The following is an 18,800-nucleotide window of genomic DNA, read 5'->3' as shown; positions in this document are numbered from 1 at the left end:
AGTGTTCCTAAAATTGTTAATATTTATGTTTAATATAATATCTAAAGTAATAATGTAAATGTTTGTGTTCTACAGACATATCAGATTGTAGCCAATTAACAATTTAGCGTGTTGGGTCTTGAGTGGAAACAATATGAAGATGGATTTATTGCAGCATTTTGATTCTTTTACCCGCAGTAAGAAAAAATATGTGGGTCTCTACGAAGTGATGCAGTTTGGCAATAATTATGAAAAGTTACATCCAAACGCAAATACATATGTATTCATTAATAATTCACCTATATATAAATTGTTCTTATATATATATGGTTACATTTATTTTCCATGGTGTTGAATTTGGTGCTTTCTCTGGACAACTGTCATTGTTTATTGACTCCAGCTGAAAGGCTGTGCTACGAGCAAAAGACTGGGCGATTGTGGTAATGATCAGCAGTAGTGGGTCATTAAGTTAACGTTTGTCAACTGAATCCACACACTTGATGTAGCTTTACCTCTTTATCATGTTGGTGCTGAATAACCTGCTGCCATTCATAATCTATCTGCTGTGACTCTATGCGGTCTGTTCAGCACACTCCCACAACCTTACTCCCTATTGCAGAGGTGAACAGTGACATCTCCTGGATAACACTTGCAAGTGCTGCTCACATGAGCCCACTCATATTGCATCTCTGCAGTGGTCACACGTCGTTGTGCCTTGTTCGCCTCGCAGCAGCCTTTCCGCATTGCAGCAGTGAAAATGAACACCCAGATGAAAACCATGACAGAAAAAATGACACGATGAATCTAATAACGGCAGCCAGGAAACAAGCTGACCCACATTACGACCCAGAGTGTGCGCACCCCTCCCACCTGCTTTTGCCACGTATTGAATCTGGATGTAGGCCAAACGTATACTGCGCGTGCGTGTGCGCTGCCGCATTCCGCATCACCTCCGCCTAATTTCTGCCTCACCAGCAATAAGACCAACTAGTTTTAAAAATCAAACCACCGTTTCTATTATTATTTATCAGCCCTTATTAAGCTTATTAAGCGTTAATATTTAGCAGGGGGGAGGCTCATATGATGTCTGCAGGCTGCGGGTACTGCAGTGTGCTGTGGAGGAGTGGGGGTCAAGGGGTGTGGCTGGCTCCACAGCACACTGTGCTCCAGCAGAAAGACATCACGTCACCATGGCAACGCAGCTCCATTAGGCAGGTCACTGTCCATGGTGCTGAAATCGAGCGCACACCCAGAGAGGAAGGAAGCAGAGGGGGGGAGGGATGCTGCAGACAAAGAAAGTCAGCCCTATCAACACAGTCTGGATGCTTTAATTCTGTTAATACATCATACACGTGTTACCCTTTGTCTTTATATCCCTTCCCAATATTTTATTTACAGCACAATATTTGTAATTCTCAGACAAAAGAGTTCCACACAATAGTATTCTTCTTAAATCGAATTTGTTTCATCAGCATTACAAAAGACATGTTTTGCAAGAGAGATCCGAAAAATACACTAACAAATGAAATACAGCATTACAGTATGTGTTGGGCAACTACTGCCAGCTGGTGGTTGTTGCAGTGTTATGCTCCACATTGTTGTGTGTGTCAGACCAGCACTGCAGACAACAGGCAGTGTGACTGAGTCGGGTGGTGACGAGAAAGGAAATTTAAAATTGTTTCCAAACAAACATTATATTCTCAAAACCAGACACCATAACCAAGCTTTAAGTCTATTTGATACACCACACATTCAGACAGCAAACACTCAATTTAAAAATATGCTCCTAGAATGTGGTGATAAAGTGGATATTGAATTAAAATTATTCATTCTGTGGTGCTGAATTTCAATCTCTCCTGCACATGCACACATGACCTCATCTCTCTGGGGAGATGAGGTCATGCATGCACACACACAAAGAGGCAGACAGAGGAGCAGACACACTCATTGGAATCAATGTTTGTAAAACAGTGATTACCCGATCACGCTGTTTATTGCACAAAACCAAACCTAATGATGAGTTTTGAATTATATTCTATTCAAATGCATCTTGATAATTTCACTATACACCACACATGTTTTTTTTAGTTGCGTCATAATGTGCTGACTGATCACAAATGACAACCCAGAGGGGACATCTGGCTGGAGCCGGTTTCCACTGCCATCATGACAGAGCACTCTCTCAAATGCCTGCTTTTGGAATGTCCCTCTTGTTTTAACTCACACGTGCTGTTCTTGAAAAACTTGAAAAATAATCATTCTTAGATTAGAAGAAAAAACATTTGTGAATACAATTAATTGGCCTTGAAAGGAATGAAGCCCTGGGCATCGTTGTGATCTGAAACCTTCCTCAGTCAGTTGAGAACTGCAGATTTGTCAAGATGAAAAAAGGAATAAGTAATGACCTAAAAAATACCCTTTAAACCAAAGTATCTTAAAAATCTTAGAAGTTCAAATAACTTAGTCTTGCTGAACAAGGAAACATATGAAGACATTTTGATTGTTGAAGGCAGGCTGAGCTGTGTTAGCAGTGTTGGAGCTTTTCAAGAAGGCAGAATCTCTCCACTATTACTATTCTCACTGGTTTGCGTGCATGAAAATCGGAAAATATGATTCAAAATAATAAAACAGGAATTTGAATTTGAAAGTTGTAATAATGTGAAGGTTCAGTATTGACACAGCACTGTCCCTGTACCTCCCCCTGTGTAGTGACTGGTATTCAGAAAAGGGCAGTTTTTTTTAATGTTGAATGACTTGCACATGAGCTATGTGATGCCATGGTAACAGATTTAATTTTGTAGTGAGAGCTCATTGTTTTCAAGGAACAGTGCCCATTTGTTCTATTTAAGCAGATGTGCCAATCTGTGGAGTGAGATGAGCTATAATGTTACATTGAAAGAACGTTTTACCCACAGAACACTGTGGCATTGTTGCAGAAGTTAAACTGTTTTCCCACCACTCCATTAAGTGTTTTGTTTGCCACGGTACTGAAATGGATGGTAGATAACAGAAAATAATAATCATTCTTGATTACTCTCGCCTTGCAGATATTTAGTGTTCTGTTATATATTCCTATTTGTCTTTTTTGTCTATGTCTTGTAGAACTTAAATATAACAAAAATTTTCCTTTGAATCAATACTCACATTCGTGAGGTGGGGAGTCCAGAGCGAAAGTGACAACTTGTGTTCTTGAAGCAGAGAAGCTGTAGAGAAACGATCTCTAAAAGGGAACATTGGCTTTTCTTTGAAACTTGTCTTTTCATCACCATCTCAGTTTCAGATGGAACAATGAAGTTAAAAATAGAAACCACACATCTGAGAATCCTACAGATCTGCAGATTGTAAATCATCTTTGCTCTACTCCAGTTGTTTTTAATTTGCTATTTAAATAAATATGACCTGACTTGACATCTTTTGGAAAAAAAATAAAAAAAGGGTGTGTTTTAGACTCCACTATCATTATGTACAAGTCAATAAAAAATATTGGCTTGGAAAATAAACCTCAACACGCACTCTAAACAACTTCTCCTTTAGTGCCATAAACCAGGTGTTGTGTGAGGGATAATTTGATGTTCATTCAGTTTTATTTTTCTAACTCTGTTTAGATTTATGGTCCACAAAAAAGTAAAACTGGATTCAGTGAATATCTGGGAAAACTATGCCATGTGAACCTTAATGTGTCACCATGAGGTATTTTTTATATATTGAAAACAACAAGCTTGTAGAAATGATGTTCCTTAATCAATCACTCTATAATATGAATGATCATTTAGTCCCTGAATCAACATGCATACAGCACTTAAAATACATTAAATACATGCAGACAGGAACATCATACTGTTCCAAAGCAAAAGTGCCTCTTGTTTGTTTAAGAAGTTACAGACATTATAATATATCATGAAGTTAAACTTAAGTTTGTTGACTGGGTAGCAAGGGTGGGGCAGAAAATGTGATAAAGTAAACTCACCATTTAACCTTTTAACCATGTCAATATGAATGTAGTTTAAGGATTAAAACATATTACTCTAGCTGTCATATATCTTATAATACACAATTTGATGTAAAATATAGAGAGATTCAGAAGTCCATCGTTAACTTTGCATTTTCTATGTAGGTTTCTGTATTTATTAGATCATACAGACCAGACCATAGCATACAATAAGCTCACATTTTACAAGTCACTACATATTGCACCATGAACGCCATACCATACAAATGCAGACACTGTATGTTTCCTGTAACACTATACAACTTTATACAAGTACTGCAATGTGAGCTGTGCTAAAGAGTTTGACTACTGTTGTTTTGCTTTCACACACATGTTGGTCTGTAAATCGGATGGCACATGTTGCACTGATTTTGTTCGGGTACTGTGTTGGTATTAATGTGAAAAGGCAGATGTATAGATACAGATATATGATTTGTGATATATCCCTATACATGTTTTGCATATGCAGATACACAAGGAAGTTAGTCATACACATGAGCACAGCTTTCATTGAATGGCATCAATAATGACTAAGTTGTTTAAGTATTAAATCGTCATGTTCAGTTTTGAGTTTTCAACTTGATACACAAACTCAGAAGATGTAAAAATCAAGGAACATCCAGACTTTGGCTTTAACAAATTAAAATGTTTGCTATCTGTACACAGTACTAACTCTTGATACATTAATCAATCCATGTTCAAAGACTCACTGTCTTCACTTTAAATCACCTACAGTCATATTTTCCAGTAATCTCTGAGTGGACAAAACATCCAAGCACACTGTATACTTAAGTTTAAGCTGAGAGCACACTGTACTTTCTAAATCCATAAAAATGTCCCACCACTGACAGCTATCCTCCTCTGGTCAGAATGAGATTACAGGTTTGTTGGCCGTCTCTGAAAACCTTAGGACTTTGTAAAAATAAGGTTTAACACTCTTGTACTTCATATCATGGTCCCAAAAACGGTGGTCCTCTATCTTGTTTAGAAAAAGACTAAACAGATGATGTCTAAATCTAGACAATGGATTGCTCGATATCATAAAATACGTAAAACTATAAAAGTACTTTGTTCATTCCATGCAAAAACAAGTGACAGGCAGATATAACACATAATGGCTTAAAGCCTCACTCTTGTCTATTAGATGTACTGGTAAACTTAATTTATAAATCTGTTAGCACTCAATCATATATGTAAACCTATGGCTCACATATGAAGCCCAAAGTCAAGTTCAAAACAAAAAAAACTGCTAAATGCTACCACATTTATAAAATACTGAATCCCTTAAGTTTCACACTTTAAAATATTAGGTTGGTGCTCTTCTCACGCTTAGTTAATTGTGCTGTTTCGCTTCTTTGTTAACTTACACATACATATACAATACATCAATGCCGTGATGGAGCAAGACATAGCACAGAGGTGAGGAATGTAATATTAACATGTGTTTCTTTTTTAGAGAGGGAAAACAGTCTCTTGAAGGCATGTCAACATTCCCGTGTCCACTCGAATGGTCCTTGTTGTGGCTTCTTTGAATATCCCCTGGCGCAATTTTAAATGTACAGTCTCCTTTGCAAATTTCTCCTCTTGAAAATGTTTGTGATGTGTGATTGAAGCCGTGCAGTCTGCAGTCTCATGCATATTGAATGGACAGGGAGACGTTATTGATTGGCTTTGTATGTGCTTACAGAAAGAGAGGGGGAGGATCGCGTTGTTGATTATTCACCACAGTCTGTTCGGTGTTGAAGCATGACACCTGCACAGGGCGAGGAGCAGGAGCAGGGACTGGACCGAGCAGGATGGAGATGGCTGTGCGAGGGTCGGGGGGTTTTCCGCTTTTCCTCGTGTGATGTCGTCGTGTCAGCAGAGATTGCGGGATGCAGTCGGAGGTGTGTGTCCTTACGTGGAGCTGTGGCTGCCGCTGCTGGTGGTGGAGCCCTGCCGACAAGACAAAAATATGAGATCAATCTGAGGCGCTAACAACCCTGGGGGCCAGCCAAACTGATACGTTTCATGCAGCCGACGTCCGCCACTCAAGACAGGGGCTTCAGGCAGAGGACAAAAGTGGGGGGACAGGGTCGGGCCGATCCTGGAACATGTAGTGGTGAGGCAGTGGGTCTATCAATGAAAACCATGCTCCAGTATTAGGTGGAGGAGAGTGGTTGCTAGGTAACTGGGGGACTGGTTTCACTTTGCGCCACTCCTGCACAAAGAATTGGGTCATGATTCACACTACACAGCAGATAGAAATTCAAAAGTGCAGATCTATGAAGTCAGTAACACTCAGACAATTTGCTTGTTTGACGAACCCAATCATTCAAAAACAGCACAGTCACATTCCAACATTGACAATTGGGTGATGAGTGATTAGGGGATGAACACAGATTCATCTTTGTATGCAGAGACATCCTTTTGAGATCATAGTGGTTCAATATTTTCTCTATTGATAACAAAAGCCTGATTGTTGAAATAGCAATGGCAAAACTATTTAATTGTATGGATGGATTATTTTTATAACTGTAATCATTGATTATGTTATAATACAGAGCAGCATGCTGTTTGAATTATTAGTACTGGATGAGCCTAAAAGAAAGGTGTGTGTTGATTTGTATCTCTTTGTGTATGTATATGCTTTTGGCCTTTTTTTAGCTGCCAGTGAAAGTGGAGAGATAGAGAAAATGTAAGGGAGAGAGGAAGGGAAAGACATGCAGGAAATATTCCAGCACCCAGGCGTCAAAGAGAATGTGTAAATGTGTTGTATGTGCCCTAAGCATTCAGCCATCAAATCGCCCCAGGAATATTGTTATGTCTGTACCTATGTGACTGTCATTGTGTAATGTCTCTGTCCCCTGAGATCAATGAAGGTCATTGAGGCTGGGCTTTAATAATGTGTCAAATTGCAGAACATTAGGGAAGGGATGTGATCCTGAAATAGTGTCAGTAATAATCATAATTGTTAGTGAGTTTACACAGACCCATTTTAGTGGGGTTTAAGGATGATAATGAAATATGAGTAACAGGGACTGAAATGTGGGGATTCAGCAAACTGCATGTGAGCCTTGCAAATAAAACCTCTCTCTCCAACACAAGTTAGACAAGACAAAAGGATAAACACACATCCACTCAAAACAAAAAAAACATCATTCATTAAAGGGCACCCGGGGCGGGGGAGTGAGACTCCTGCATACCTCCAACTGCAGAATGGACTTCCCTCATTTAGGGTACTTTGGAGTGGGAAGAAAAAAACAAAATTGTCAGATCAATGCAAGCACAGACAATGATTACGTGTGTATGTATGACCACAGAGTCGGTGTCGTGGCACAAGAGTTAAATGTTTGACATACATGTAGATCACAGATTTAGCATTATCAGCAAAAGATAATGCATTTTGTGACAGTTACTCATATAACTGGGTTAAACTTTTAGTTATATACTTGTTCCTGCAACATACTTACCACCATTCATAAATAGAGAGATAGGGGGATAGAGAGATAGAGAGGAAAAGATATATGATAGATAGATAGATAGATAGATAGATAGATAGATAGATAGATAGATAGATAGATAGATAGATAGATAGATAGATAGATAGATAGATAGATAGATAGATAGATAGATAGATAGATAGATAGATAGATAGATAGATAGATAGATAGATAGATAGATAGATACAAACAAATCTAGGACAGATGATTGATGGATATATATAAGGTAGATATATGGAAATATGGATAGATGACTCTCCAATCCTGTGAACTGAGAGGAGACTTGCACCACAGAAGAAGCAGAGCACATATCTGCAGGAATGCACCAAACCTGTAGTTTCTTTGCTTAGTACAGAGGGAAAAGGTGTTTAGTCCATTAGGTTATATATCCAAAGTACTTGAAAACCTCTCATGCATAAAATAATTGGACAGATTATTAAGCATTACACAAGAGTCTACACGCGCAGACCAAAATAAACCAGGGTTTCTGTGTATCAAATATTTGTTCCGTGTTAGACTGTGAATATAATCCAATGTTTCCACCCAAACGAGGCCACAAACAAAAATCATATGAAAATGTGTCGACTATTTTCAATGAAAATAAGCAGTTTCAGCTTTGCTCAATAGAACAACAGCAAAACTGCAAATACAATTTTACAATATTTTATTAGAGAAAAGCAAAACTTCCAATATATTTTTTTGATTACTTGATATTTAATGACATGCATGTTATTTTGCTTGTGATCATTTACTTTCTATTTAAAAAGGATATTAAAGTCCTGTTTTAATTTTGAGAAAAACTTTTTTTAACTTATTTTTCTGATCTGACTTTTAACTCGAGCAGCAAATATATAGCTTTTTTCACTGTTTATATATTAAGGGAGCTGAAAGTACTTTTAACCGATTAACTGTACAAAGACACTGAATGAGAGATGTGAAAATATTATTATGGCAGTTAATGGGAGTTCAAACATTGACACACATAAACATTGAACAAGTAAGTGTCACAGGAAAAAAAGTATGTGGCACACTGTGTACTGATTGATATTCATTTTGAGATTTGCGGTTTTTATGTGGAAACAAGTTTCCTGTTATTCACTTTTTAATAGTTATCTTTTGCTTTAGAGGGGATTTCCTGAAAGACCCAAAAATTATTCCATGCAGGAACCCTTATTCAAAAGTTTTAAAGTGAACTGCAATGACAAAATTAAAGTTAAGAATAAGTGTTTATTCAAGCTGCAGTGAGGGGTCATTTGTACCTGCAGAGTAGAAGCTGCTGAGCCGCTCGTGTCTGTGAGTCCTGTGCCTCTCGGTAAACTGGACACGATGTATCTGGAGCCCTTTGGCACAGGCTGTCTGACCACCATCTTTCCCTTCCTGGTCTCTGCCAGAAACAGACTGTACCAGTAGGCATCGTTGGAGACCAGAGTGGAATCTGCTATGGTGGAGTTCCTCTCACTGATCACACTGTTCCTGCAGGGAGGAGCCGCGTTGCTGGGCTTGGGTTTCTGACACTTGAGCACGATGGTGACCAATATGGTGATGAGCAGGAGAAACGACACGGAGCCCAGTCCGATCACCAAATACAGGTTTAGGTCTGAGAAGATGTCGTACTCTAGAGGCACCTCCGTCATGTCAGAGTAGGCCTTAACGACAGTCTCCACCGTGGACAGCTTGATGGTGACTGTAGCAGAGAGAGCGGGCTCCCCGTTGTCCTTGGCCACAACAACCAGTCTCTGGTGGCGTGGATCTCTGTAACTGAACATCCTCATAGTCCGGATCTCTCCGTTGTATTGGTCCAGACTGAACAAGGTGACGTCAGTCACCTGTAGAAACTGGTAAGTAATCCGAGAGTTGTGCACCGAGTCTGTGTCTAAAGCTATCACCTTGGAAACCAGGGAGCCTTTATCAGTTGATCTGGGGATCTTCTCCTCCACCACCGAGCCGTGCGCGCGCCACGGAGACACGATAACCGGAGCGTTGTCGTTCTGGTCCACAATAACAATATGGACGGTCACGTTACTGCTGAGTGGAGGAGAACCAGAGTCTCTGGCCTCGATGTGGAAAAGAAACTCCTTCTCGATCTCATAGTCAAAAGTTTTCAGTGCGTAAAGATTACCGTTCTCTGGGTTGATGGAGAACAGCATGGACATGGAGGTGTTGGCTATCTCCTTCTCCAGGACGAAATAAACCAGATACTGGTTTTCATGGAGGTCAGGGTCAAAGGCAGTGAGTGAACTGAGCAAGGCCCCAGGTGCGTTATTCTCCATCACACGTATCGTGTAAAACGACTTAGGGAACTGTGGAACATTGTCATTAACATCCAGCAGCTCTAAAGTCATAGTTTCGTTATCAGATAAAGGAGGAGAACCTCTGTCTGTGACGGTGAAAGTGACGTCATATTCAGGAACCTTCTCACGGTCTAACGGCTCTGACACCACTAATTCATAATAGTTATCAGAGGATTCTCTGAGTTTGAAAGGCATATTATCTGGAATACGAAGATCAACCACTCCATTGTCACCAGAGTCTTTATCACTGACACTCACCACAGCGATCACTGTGTCTAATTCTATGTTTTCATTGACTGGACTCTGAAACGATTTAATGGAAATTTCTGGATGATTATCATTCATATCTGTCACCTGTATCGTCAGCTTACACTGTCCAGTTAAGGAGTTTTGTCCTTTATCACTGGCAATAACTTCCATTTCATAAAGTTTCATATCTTCATAATTAATCATCTCTTTCACTCTGATTTCACCGTTTTCTGAATTCAGTTTAAACACATTTTGTGTTCTCTCTGATGTATACAGACTATATGAATAAACAATATCAGAGTTGGAGCCTTCATCTAAATCAGTGGCGTTTAATTTGATCACTAGACTTCCAATCGGTGAGTTCTCCATCACGTTGACAACGTATCTGTCTTTGTCAAACGAAGGGGCGTTGTCATTCACATCGAGCACACGAACAATGACGCTGGCTGTACCTGTGCGCGTGGGAACTCCACCGTCCACAGCAGTCAGCATTAGATTATGAACAGCCTGCTTCTCTCTGTCTAAAGCTTTTTTAAGTATTAAATCAGCAAATTTCGTCCCATCTCTCCCCGTCTGAATTTCAATAGAGAAGTGTTCACTTGAGCTCAGGTGGTAATCCTTCACAGAATTCGTTCCAACATCTGGATCCGCAGCGTTATTCAGCGAGAACCTCTCTCCGATGGGGCTGGATTCAGAGATGTCCAAGTGCATCGTCCCTCGTCGGAAATGAGGAGCGTTATCATTAATGTCTGTGATTTCGACCTCAATATTAAACATTCGTATTGGATTTTCAATCGTAGCGTCTAATTTAAGAAAGCAAGACGTGGTGGTTTTCAATGGACATAACAACTCTCTGTCTATTCTTTCCAATATAAACAGCTCTCCAGTCTCTTTGTTGATGTCGAGATATTTTTTGTTTCCAACAGCGTCAACGCGCATTTTCCTTCTAGTCAGAGTCTTCACGTCCAGACCCAAATCCGTTGCTAAATTAGCGACGACAGATCCTTCCTCCATTTCCTCGGGAACAGAATAGTGGCTGACGGCGGAGACTGTGGTCGTGATGACAGCGAGAAAAATAAATGCGTAAACGTACCGTCTCCAGAACACGCGCTGTATATCGTGCGCCATCGTGCAGATTCCGTGTTTGCAGCAGTGAAATGTGCTGGAACGTGGACACGTCCTCCTCCTGCTGCATGCAGAAACGAGCCTTGAAGGGAAAGATGTCTCTGTGCTGAGATGAGGAGTGACGCGCAGTTGATGCCACCACTGACTTCCGTTCCACCAATGGACTATCATGTGATCGATGACCTCACCAGGAAGTGTATTTTTGTAGAGAGCAGCGACGAAAATAGTTTTGTATGAGTATTTTCAACTATTTCAACAATAAATGTATCAATAAAAAAATCTGCGAATGTGTCAGTTTTGAACACATTTTAAGAAACTGAGAGTAAGTTATTAGGTGAAGTGTTCTTCTGATTTTTCGAACTTTTAATCGCGAAAGGTGGAAGTGAATATACCAGAAAAATAAAGTATAGATTTCTGTTGATTTAATGTTTGTATTTTGTATATGAAAGTTGAATGAATGAGAAGTGTTTCTCAAGTTTCTATAGAGTGACTGTAAAGTAAATAACTGCATCCGATTTCCTTTGTGCTCCTTGAGTTTTACAAACGAGTGCCTGTTTTTGAAAATATTTCCAAACATGATGAAATCCATCATCCACCTGTTTATAATGTAAAATTTACAAATCTTTACTTCTTAAAGCAATGGAGGCTGAATGTACCTGGTTGCTCATTCTGATACTTAATAAAACGTCATGCTGAAATAACAAAGAACATGTATTTAGGAAAGGGAAACTGTATATTATTTATGAACATGTTTCTAAACTTTCATACGATTATATGAGGTGATCTGATTGACAGTTCATCAAAGCTATTTTGGTCTATTTATGCATATTAGCCAAAACAAAAAAAGGATACAGAGCAAATATTCTCAAGCACAACAAAGCCCCAACTGCTGTGAACACTTATGAGAGTACTTGACTAGTAGTCCATGAACAAAGTTAAGTTAAACTAATTTAAGTACATTTTTCCCATACCTGCAGAGTAGAAGCTGCTGAGCCACTCGTGTCTGTGAGTCCTGTGCCTCTTGGTAAACTGGACACGATGTATCTGGAGCCCTTTGGCACAGGCTGTCTGACCACCATCTTTCCTTTCCTGGTCTCTGCCAGAAACAGACTGTACCAGTAGGCATCGTTGGAGACCAGAGTGGAATCTGCGATGGTGGAGTTCCTCTCACTGATCACACTGTTCCTGCAGGGAGGAGCCGCGTTGCTGGGCTTGGGTTTCTGACACTTGAGCACGATGGTGACCAATATGGTGATGAGCAGGAGAAACGACACGGAGCCCAGACCGATCACCAAATACAGGTTTAGGTCTGAGAAGATGTCGTACTCTAGAGGCACCTCCGTCATGTCAGAGTAGGCCTTAACGACAGTCTCCACCGTGGACAGCTTGATGGTGACTGTAGCAGAGAGAGCGGGCTCCCCGTTGTCCTTGGCCACAACAACCAGTCTCTGGTGGCGTGGATCTCTGTAACTGAACATCCTCATAGTCCGGATCTCTCCATTGTACTGGTCCAGACTGAACAAGGTGGCGTCAGTCACCTGTAGAAACTGGTAGGTAATCCGAGAGTTGTGCACCGAGTCTGTGTCTAAAGCAATCACCTTGGAAACCAGGGAGCCTTTATCAGTGGATCTGGGGATCTTCTCCTCCACCACCGAGCCGTGCGCGCGCCACGGAGACACGATAACCGGAGCATTGTCGTTCTGGTCGACAATAACAATATGGACAGTGACGTTACTGCTGAGTGGAGGAGAACCAGAGTCTCTGGCCTCGATGTGGAAAAGAAACTCCTTCTCGATCTCATAGTCAAAAGTTTTCAGTGCGTAAAGATTACCGTTCTCTGGGTTGATGGAGAACAGCATGGACATGGAGGTGTTGGCTATCTCCTTCTCTAGAATGAAATAAACCAGATACTGGTTTTCATGGAGGTCAGGGTCAAAGGCAGTGAGTGAACTGAGCAAGGCCCCAGGTGCGTTATTCTCCATCACACGTATCGTGTAAAACGACTGAGGGAACTGTGGAACATTGTCATTAACATCCAGCAGCTCTAAAGTCATAGTTTCATTGTCAGATAAAGGAGGAGAACCTCGGTCTGTGACGGTGAAAGTGACGTCATATTCAGGAACCTTCTCACGGTCTAACGGCTCTGACACCACTAATTCATAATAGTTATCAGAGGATTCTCTGAGTTTGAAAGGCATATTATCTGGAATACGAAGATCCACCACTCCATTGTCCCCAGAGTCTTTATCACTGACACTCACCACAGCGATCACTGTGTCTAATTCTATGTTTTCATTGACTGGACTCTGAAATGATTTAATAGATATTTCTGGATGATTATCATTCATATCTGTCACCTGTATCGTCAGCTTACACTGTCCAGTTAAGGAGTTTTGTCCTTTATCACTGGCAATAACTTCCATTTCATAAAGTTTCATATCTTCATAATTAATCATCTCTTTCATTCTGATTTCACCGTTTTCTGAATTCAGTTTAAACACATTTTGTGTTCTCTCTGATGTATACAAACTATATGTATAAACAATATCAGAATTGGAGCCTTCATCTAAATCAGTGGCGTTTAGTTTGATCACTAGACTTCCAATCGGTGAGTTCTCCATCACGTGAACAACGTATCTGTCTTTGTCAAACGAAGGGGCGTTGTCATTCACATCGAGCACACGAACAATGACGCTGGCTGTACCTGTGCGCGTGGGAACTCCACCGTCCACAGCAGTCAGCATTAGATTATGAACAGCCTGCTTCTCTCTGTCTAAAGCTTTTTTAAGTATTAAATCAGCAAACTTCGTCCCATCTCTCCCCGTCTGAATTTCAATAGAAAAGTGTTCACTTGAGCTCAGGTGGTAATCCTTCACAGAATTCGTTCCAACATCTGGATCCGCTGCGTTATTCAGCGAGAACCTCTCTCCGATGGGGCTGGATTCAGAGATGTCCAAGTGCATCGTCCCACGTCGGAAATGAGGAGCGTTATCATTAATGTCCGTGATTTCGACCTCAATATTAAACATTCGTATTGGATTTTCAATCGTAGCGTCTAATTTAAGAAAGCAAGACGTGGCTGTCTTCAGTGCGCATAAAAACTCTCTGTCTATTCTTTCTAATATAAACAGCTCTCCGGTCTCTTTGTTGATGTCGAGATATTTTTTGTTTCCTATAGCGTCAACGCGCATTTTCCTTCTAGTCAGAGTCTTCACGTCCAGACCCAAATCAGTTGCTAAATTAGCGACGACAGATCCTTCCTCCATTTCTTCGGGAACAGTATAGTGGTTGACGGCGGAGACTGTGGTCATGATGACATAAAGAAAGAGGAATACAAAAACGTACCCTCTCCACGGACACAGAGGATTAGGATGAGCCATTGGTCCGTGTTTAAAGTCTGGAAATTTGATGTGCGGAGGAGCGAAGAATTATTCCTTTTTTAAGTCTCGAAAGGCAGGGAGTGTCGTCAGCGGACTCGTTTCTTCATACTGGGATCTGCAGAGGTTTACGTGAACTATGACTGCCTGTGTATTCTCCAATCACCGATCCCGAGAACGATGACTTCATCGTTTAGTGTGTCTTTGTGGAGAGCAGCGACATTAACTGTCCTTTATGGGGCTGTGCGCATAGTGAAAGATGAGTCGTGTATGTACTTTATAAAATCGGAGAGAATTATGTTATTAAATTTGATATTGTTTTATCATCCTAGTCTTTGTGTGAACAATTAAAAGTTATCTTATGCCATTGTTGTGTTGTTAATTTAATTTTGTAAATACTCTTTAAATGTATTACACTGAAATAAACATATAATATACATAATACCCTGTGAATACAGAAGAACACACCTCGCTTTTGTGTTTGACTTTACGTGCCGTTTTCTGTGTGAAAAATAATTAAACAGTGACAGAAGTGAATCCTCACTTGTATTCTTAACTTTTTTCTGTTTGCCTTTTTACCGATAGTCTATTAGTAAACTAAGCTTTATATTTGGCCTACAGTGGTCAATGCTAGAAGAACAGATTTAAGAAACGTACAAATGATTCCAATATCCAGCGATTTGACTTCAGTTTAGTAAAGTGAAACAAAACTTTAACAATTATCATAACGTTTATATGATATGTTGTCATACTCTTTCATTAAAATGAATAGAAAAAAAGGTAAATATTAATCGTTATCCATTACCAAACCTTACATGAAATATTAACTTTATAGTTTCTAACTTAGGGAATACATTTAGTTGGGACTGAAAATGTATATTAGTCGGCATCTTCAACATTAAAAGCACAAAACAACTACTGCTCTTTGCATGCATCACATTCATGCTTATAAATCAAACATAAAACGAGCATGTCCCTCCAAGAGAGTCTGTGCATAAAAACAATGTTCAACTGGTAAAATCCGAAGTGTCCCTGCATTATAAATATTTATATCAATCTTTACCTCGTTTTCAATTGAATATATTTGCCCTGCAGTTTGGCTAACCTCTCCTCCAACAATGATACATGACGAATAATTAATACTTAGATAACAAAAACACTACTTATTGGAAACTAAAGATAGTGGGTCAACGTATTGGTAAGTTTCCATGTGATTGTATTGGATTGTTAGTAAAACATTAATAAGTGTAAAAGCACTTAATATCATGCTGTTGGTGGAAATTATGGCACTTTGACTTATGATGCAAGTTCCATTTTTGAGGCAGTTTTAAGTCTTTGTGCGTATTGAATCAAAATAAGTGAAAAGAAGAAGAAATATTTTGAAACACAGCACAACACTATTGTGTTCAAAGAGAAGTGGACTGAGATTGACAGAATACAGTTAAGTGTAATTCACGTTAAGTACATGTTTCTCCATACCTGCAGAGTAGAAGCTGCTGAGCCACTCGTGTCTGTGAGTCCTGTACCTCTCGGTAAACTGGACACAATGTATCTGGAGCCCTTTGGCACAGGCTGTCTGACCACCATCTTTCCTTTCCTGGTCTCTGCCAGAAACAGACTGTACCAGTAGGCATCGTTGGAGACCAGAGTGGAATCTGCGATGGTGGAGTTCCTCTCACTGATCAAACTGTTTCTGCAGGGAGGAGCCGCGTTGCTGGGCTTGGGTTTCTGACACTTGAGCACGATGGTGACCAATATGGTGATGAGCAGGAGAAAGGACACGGAGCCCAGACCGATCACCAGATACAGGTTTAGGTCTGAGAAGATGTCGTACTCTAGAGGCACCTCCGTCATGTCAGAGTAGGCCTTAACGACAGTCTCCACCGTGGACAGCTTGATGGTGACTGTAGCAGAGAGAGCTGGCTCCCCGTTGTCCTTGGCCACAACAACCAGTCTCTGGTGGCGTGGATCTCTGTAACTGAACATCCTCATAGTCCGGATCTCTCCGTTGTACTGGTCCAGACTGAACAAGGTGGCGTCAGTCACCTGTAGAAACTGGTAAGTAATCCGAGAGTTGTGCACCGAGTCTGTGTCTAAAGCGATCACCTTGGAAACCAGGGAGCCTTTATCAGTGGATCTGGGGATCTTCTCCTCCACCACCGAGCCGTGCGCGCGCCACGGAGACACGATAACCGGAGCGTTGTCGTTCTGGTCCACAATAACAATATGGACGGTGACGTTACTGCTGAGTGGAGGAGAACCAGAGTCTCTGGCCTCGATGTGGAAAAGAAACTCCTTCTCGATCTCATAGTCAAATGTTTTCAGTGCGTAAAGATTACCGTTCTCTGGGTTGATGGAGAACAGCATGGACATGGAGGTGTTGGCTATTTCCTTCTCTAGAATGAAATAAACCAGATACTGGTTTTCATGGAGGTCAGGGTCAAAGGCAGTGAGTGAACTGAGCAAGGCCCCAGGTGCGTTATTCTCCATCACACGTATCGTGTAAAACGACTGAGGGAACTGTGGAACATTGTCATTAACATCCAGCAGCTCTAAAGTCATAGTTTCGTTGTCAGATAAAGGAGGAGAACCTCTGTCTGTGACAGTGAAAGTGATGTCATATTCAAGAACCTTCTCTCGGTCTAACGGCTCTGACACCACTAATTCATAATAGTTATCAGAGGATTCTCTCAGTTTGAAAGGCATATTATCTGGAATACGAAGATCAACCACTCCATTGTCCCCGGAGTCTTTATCACTGACACTAACCACAGCGATCACTGTGTCTAATTCTATGTTTTCATTGACTGGACTCTGAAATGATTTAATAGATATTTCTGGGTGGTTGTCATTCATGTCTTCGACCAGAATCTTTATGGTACATTGTCCTGATAAACTAGTGGCTCCGTGGTCGGTTGCTATAACTTCCATATCATAAATCCTGAAGTCCTCGTAGTTTAACATTCCCCTCACATTTATTTCACCAGTGGAAGGATTCAGATTAAATGTTTCCTGTGTTTTCTCTGACGTATATAAACTATATGAGTAAATTATGTCAGAGTTTGACCCCTCATCTAAATCTGTGGCATTCAGATGAATAACAAGACTTCCTATGGGGGAATTCTCCAGTATTTTTATATTATGAATCACTTTATCAAACGTCGGAGCGTTGTCGTTTGTGTCTAGTACACGAACAATAACACTGGCAGTACCAGAACGAGCAGGTGTTCCTCCATCTACAGCTGTGAGTATTAAATTATGAACAGCCTGCTGCTCCCGGTCTAAAGTATTTTTTAAGAAAAATTCTGCAAACTTCGTCCCTTCTCTTCCGGTCTGAACTTCAATATTAAAATATTCACTTTCACTCAGATGGTAAGTTTTCACCGAGTTGCTCCCGACATCAGGATCCACTGCATTACTGAGAGAGAATCTCTCTCCTTTTGGCGTCGACTCAGAAATATCTAAGTGTATGACGTCTCTTCGGAATTGAGGGGCGTTGTCATTGATATCCAGAATTTCCACCTCTATATTAAAAATTCGCACAGGGTTGTCTAATATTACCTCCAGTCTAAGATAACAAGTTGATGACGATTTGGTATTGCAAATATATTCTCTGTCAATCTTCTCCACAATGTACAGTTCCCCAGTCTCTTTGTTCACATCCAGATATTTCTTATTTGCGATGATGTCCAGACGCATCTTCCTCTGAATCAGTGTTTTCACATCCAGGCCGAGATCAGTAGCGAGGTTTGCTACAACTGATCCTTCCTTCATTTCCTCGGGTATTGAATAATGAGTCACTGAAGACGATATGTCACGAACGAAGGAAAAAAGAACAAGAACCACGAGCAGCACGTACCTTCTGCAAGACTCCATTGTTACATCGGGTCGTTTTGTTGTTCGCGTTAAAATCAGGCGTAATGCAGTTATCCGGGATTACAGACGTTTGTTCTGATGATCATATAAATATATTTTTAATCCACACGATATTCCAGCATAATTTAAAGAAGTCGGAGTGTGTTTTCTGAGCGGCGATTCAACACCACGGAGCTGTCCGGCTGATTCACGATCTGCCGTAATGGCAGCGAGTCACTGTCAAGAAGTTCATGTTCTGGATTTTTTCTAACGGAACAGCGCCACCCTTTTAGTTTAAAATTATTATTTTTGCTAGATTTAGTATCACGGCCGTTTTGCTTCTTACGAATTTATATCAATGTGAGTTTTACTGTACAATTACAGTCGAAAAAACTCAGAATTGAGGACAAACTTTTTTATCATAACTAATGAAGCGTAATACAACATGTTCAGA

At 40.5% G+C, this 18,800-nt stretch overlaps 3 protein-coding genes across 4 annotated transcripts; all 3 read right to left on the bottom strand.

The window, feature by feature from the left end:
- Positions 1–4,070: 4,070 nt before the first annotated feature.
- Positions 4,071–12,050, bottom strand: LOC133959068 (protocadherin beta-16-like). Of its 2 annotated transcripts, XM_062394154.1 has the most exons (3): positions 8,709–12,050; positions 7,153–7,188; positions 4,071–5,902 (listed from the first exon to the last, which is right to left on the bottom strand). In XM_062394154.1, the coding sequence occupies exons 1-2, from the start codon at positions 11,283–11,285 to the stop codon at positions 7,177–7,179; spliced, it is 2,589 nt and encodes an 862-aa protein (XP_062250138.1). In that variant the 5' UTR covers positions 11,286–12,050; the 3' UTR covers positions 4,071–5,902; positions 7,153–7,176. The 2 variants fall into 2 exon arrangements, with proteins under 2 accessions (XP_062250138.1, XP_062250137.1); XM_062394153.1 differs by lacking the exon at positions 7,153–7,188.
- LOC133959069 (protocadherin alpha-C2-like) lies at positions 4,071–14,712 on the bottom strand. The gene is made up of 3 exons (XM_062394155.1): positions 12,086–14,712; positions 7,153–7,188; positions 4,071–5,902 (listed from the first exon to the last, which is right to left on the bottom strand). The coding sequence occupies exons 1-2, from the start codon at positions 14,492–14,494 to the stop codon at positions 7,177–7,179; spliced, it is 2,421 nt and encodes an 806-aa protein (XP_062250139.1). The 5' UTR covers positions 14,495–14,712; the 3' UTR covers positions 4,071–5,902; positions 7,153–7,176.
- Positions 14,713–15,943: 1,231 nt separating this feature from the next.
- Positions 15,944–18,505, bottom strand: LOC133959172 (protocadherin alpha-C2-like). The gene has a single exon (XM_062394267.1). It carries the CDS (start codon positions 18,365–18,367, stop codon positions 15,944–15,946), a length of 2,424 nt encoding a protein of 807 aa, XP_062250251.1. The 5' UTR covers positions 18,368–18,505.
- Positions 18,506–18,800: the final 295 nt, after the last annotated feature.

Source organism: Platichthys flesus, chromosome 8 (genome assembly GCF_949316205.1).
Source record: "Platichthys flesus chromosome 8, fPlaFle2.1, whole genome shotgun sequence".
NCBI classification, from domain to species: domain Eukaryota; kingdom Metazoa; phylum Chordata; class Actinopteri; order Pleuronectiformes; family Pleuronectidae; genus Platichthys; species Platichthys flesus.
The sequence above is the reverse complement of the archived record's forward strand: the minus strand, read 5'-3'. Positions and strand labels throughout refer to the sequence as shown.

Excerpts from the sequence above, each read along its gene's own strand:
- LOC133959172 (XM_062394267.1), bottom strand. The coding sequence starts at position 18,367 with ATGGAGTCTTGCAGAAGGTACGTGCTGCTCGTGGTTCTTGTTCTTTTT.
- LOC133959069 (XM_062394155.1), bottom strand. The coding sequence starts at position 14,494 with ATGGCTCATCCTAATCCTCTGTGTCCGTGGAGAGGGTACGTTTTTGTA.
- LOC133959068 (XM_062394153.1), bottom strand. The coding sequence starts at position 11,285 with ATGATAGTCCATTGGTGGAACGGAAGTCAGTGGTGGCATCAACTGCGC. Across the intron at positions 5,903-8,708 it reads CAGCAGCTTCTACTCTGCAG|GGCTCCACCACCAGCAGCGG; the intron begins GTACAAATGACC and ends TCTTGTCGGCAG.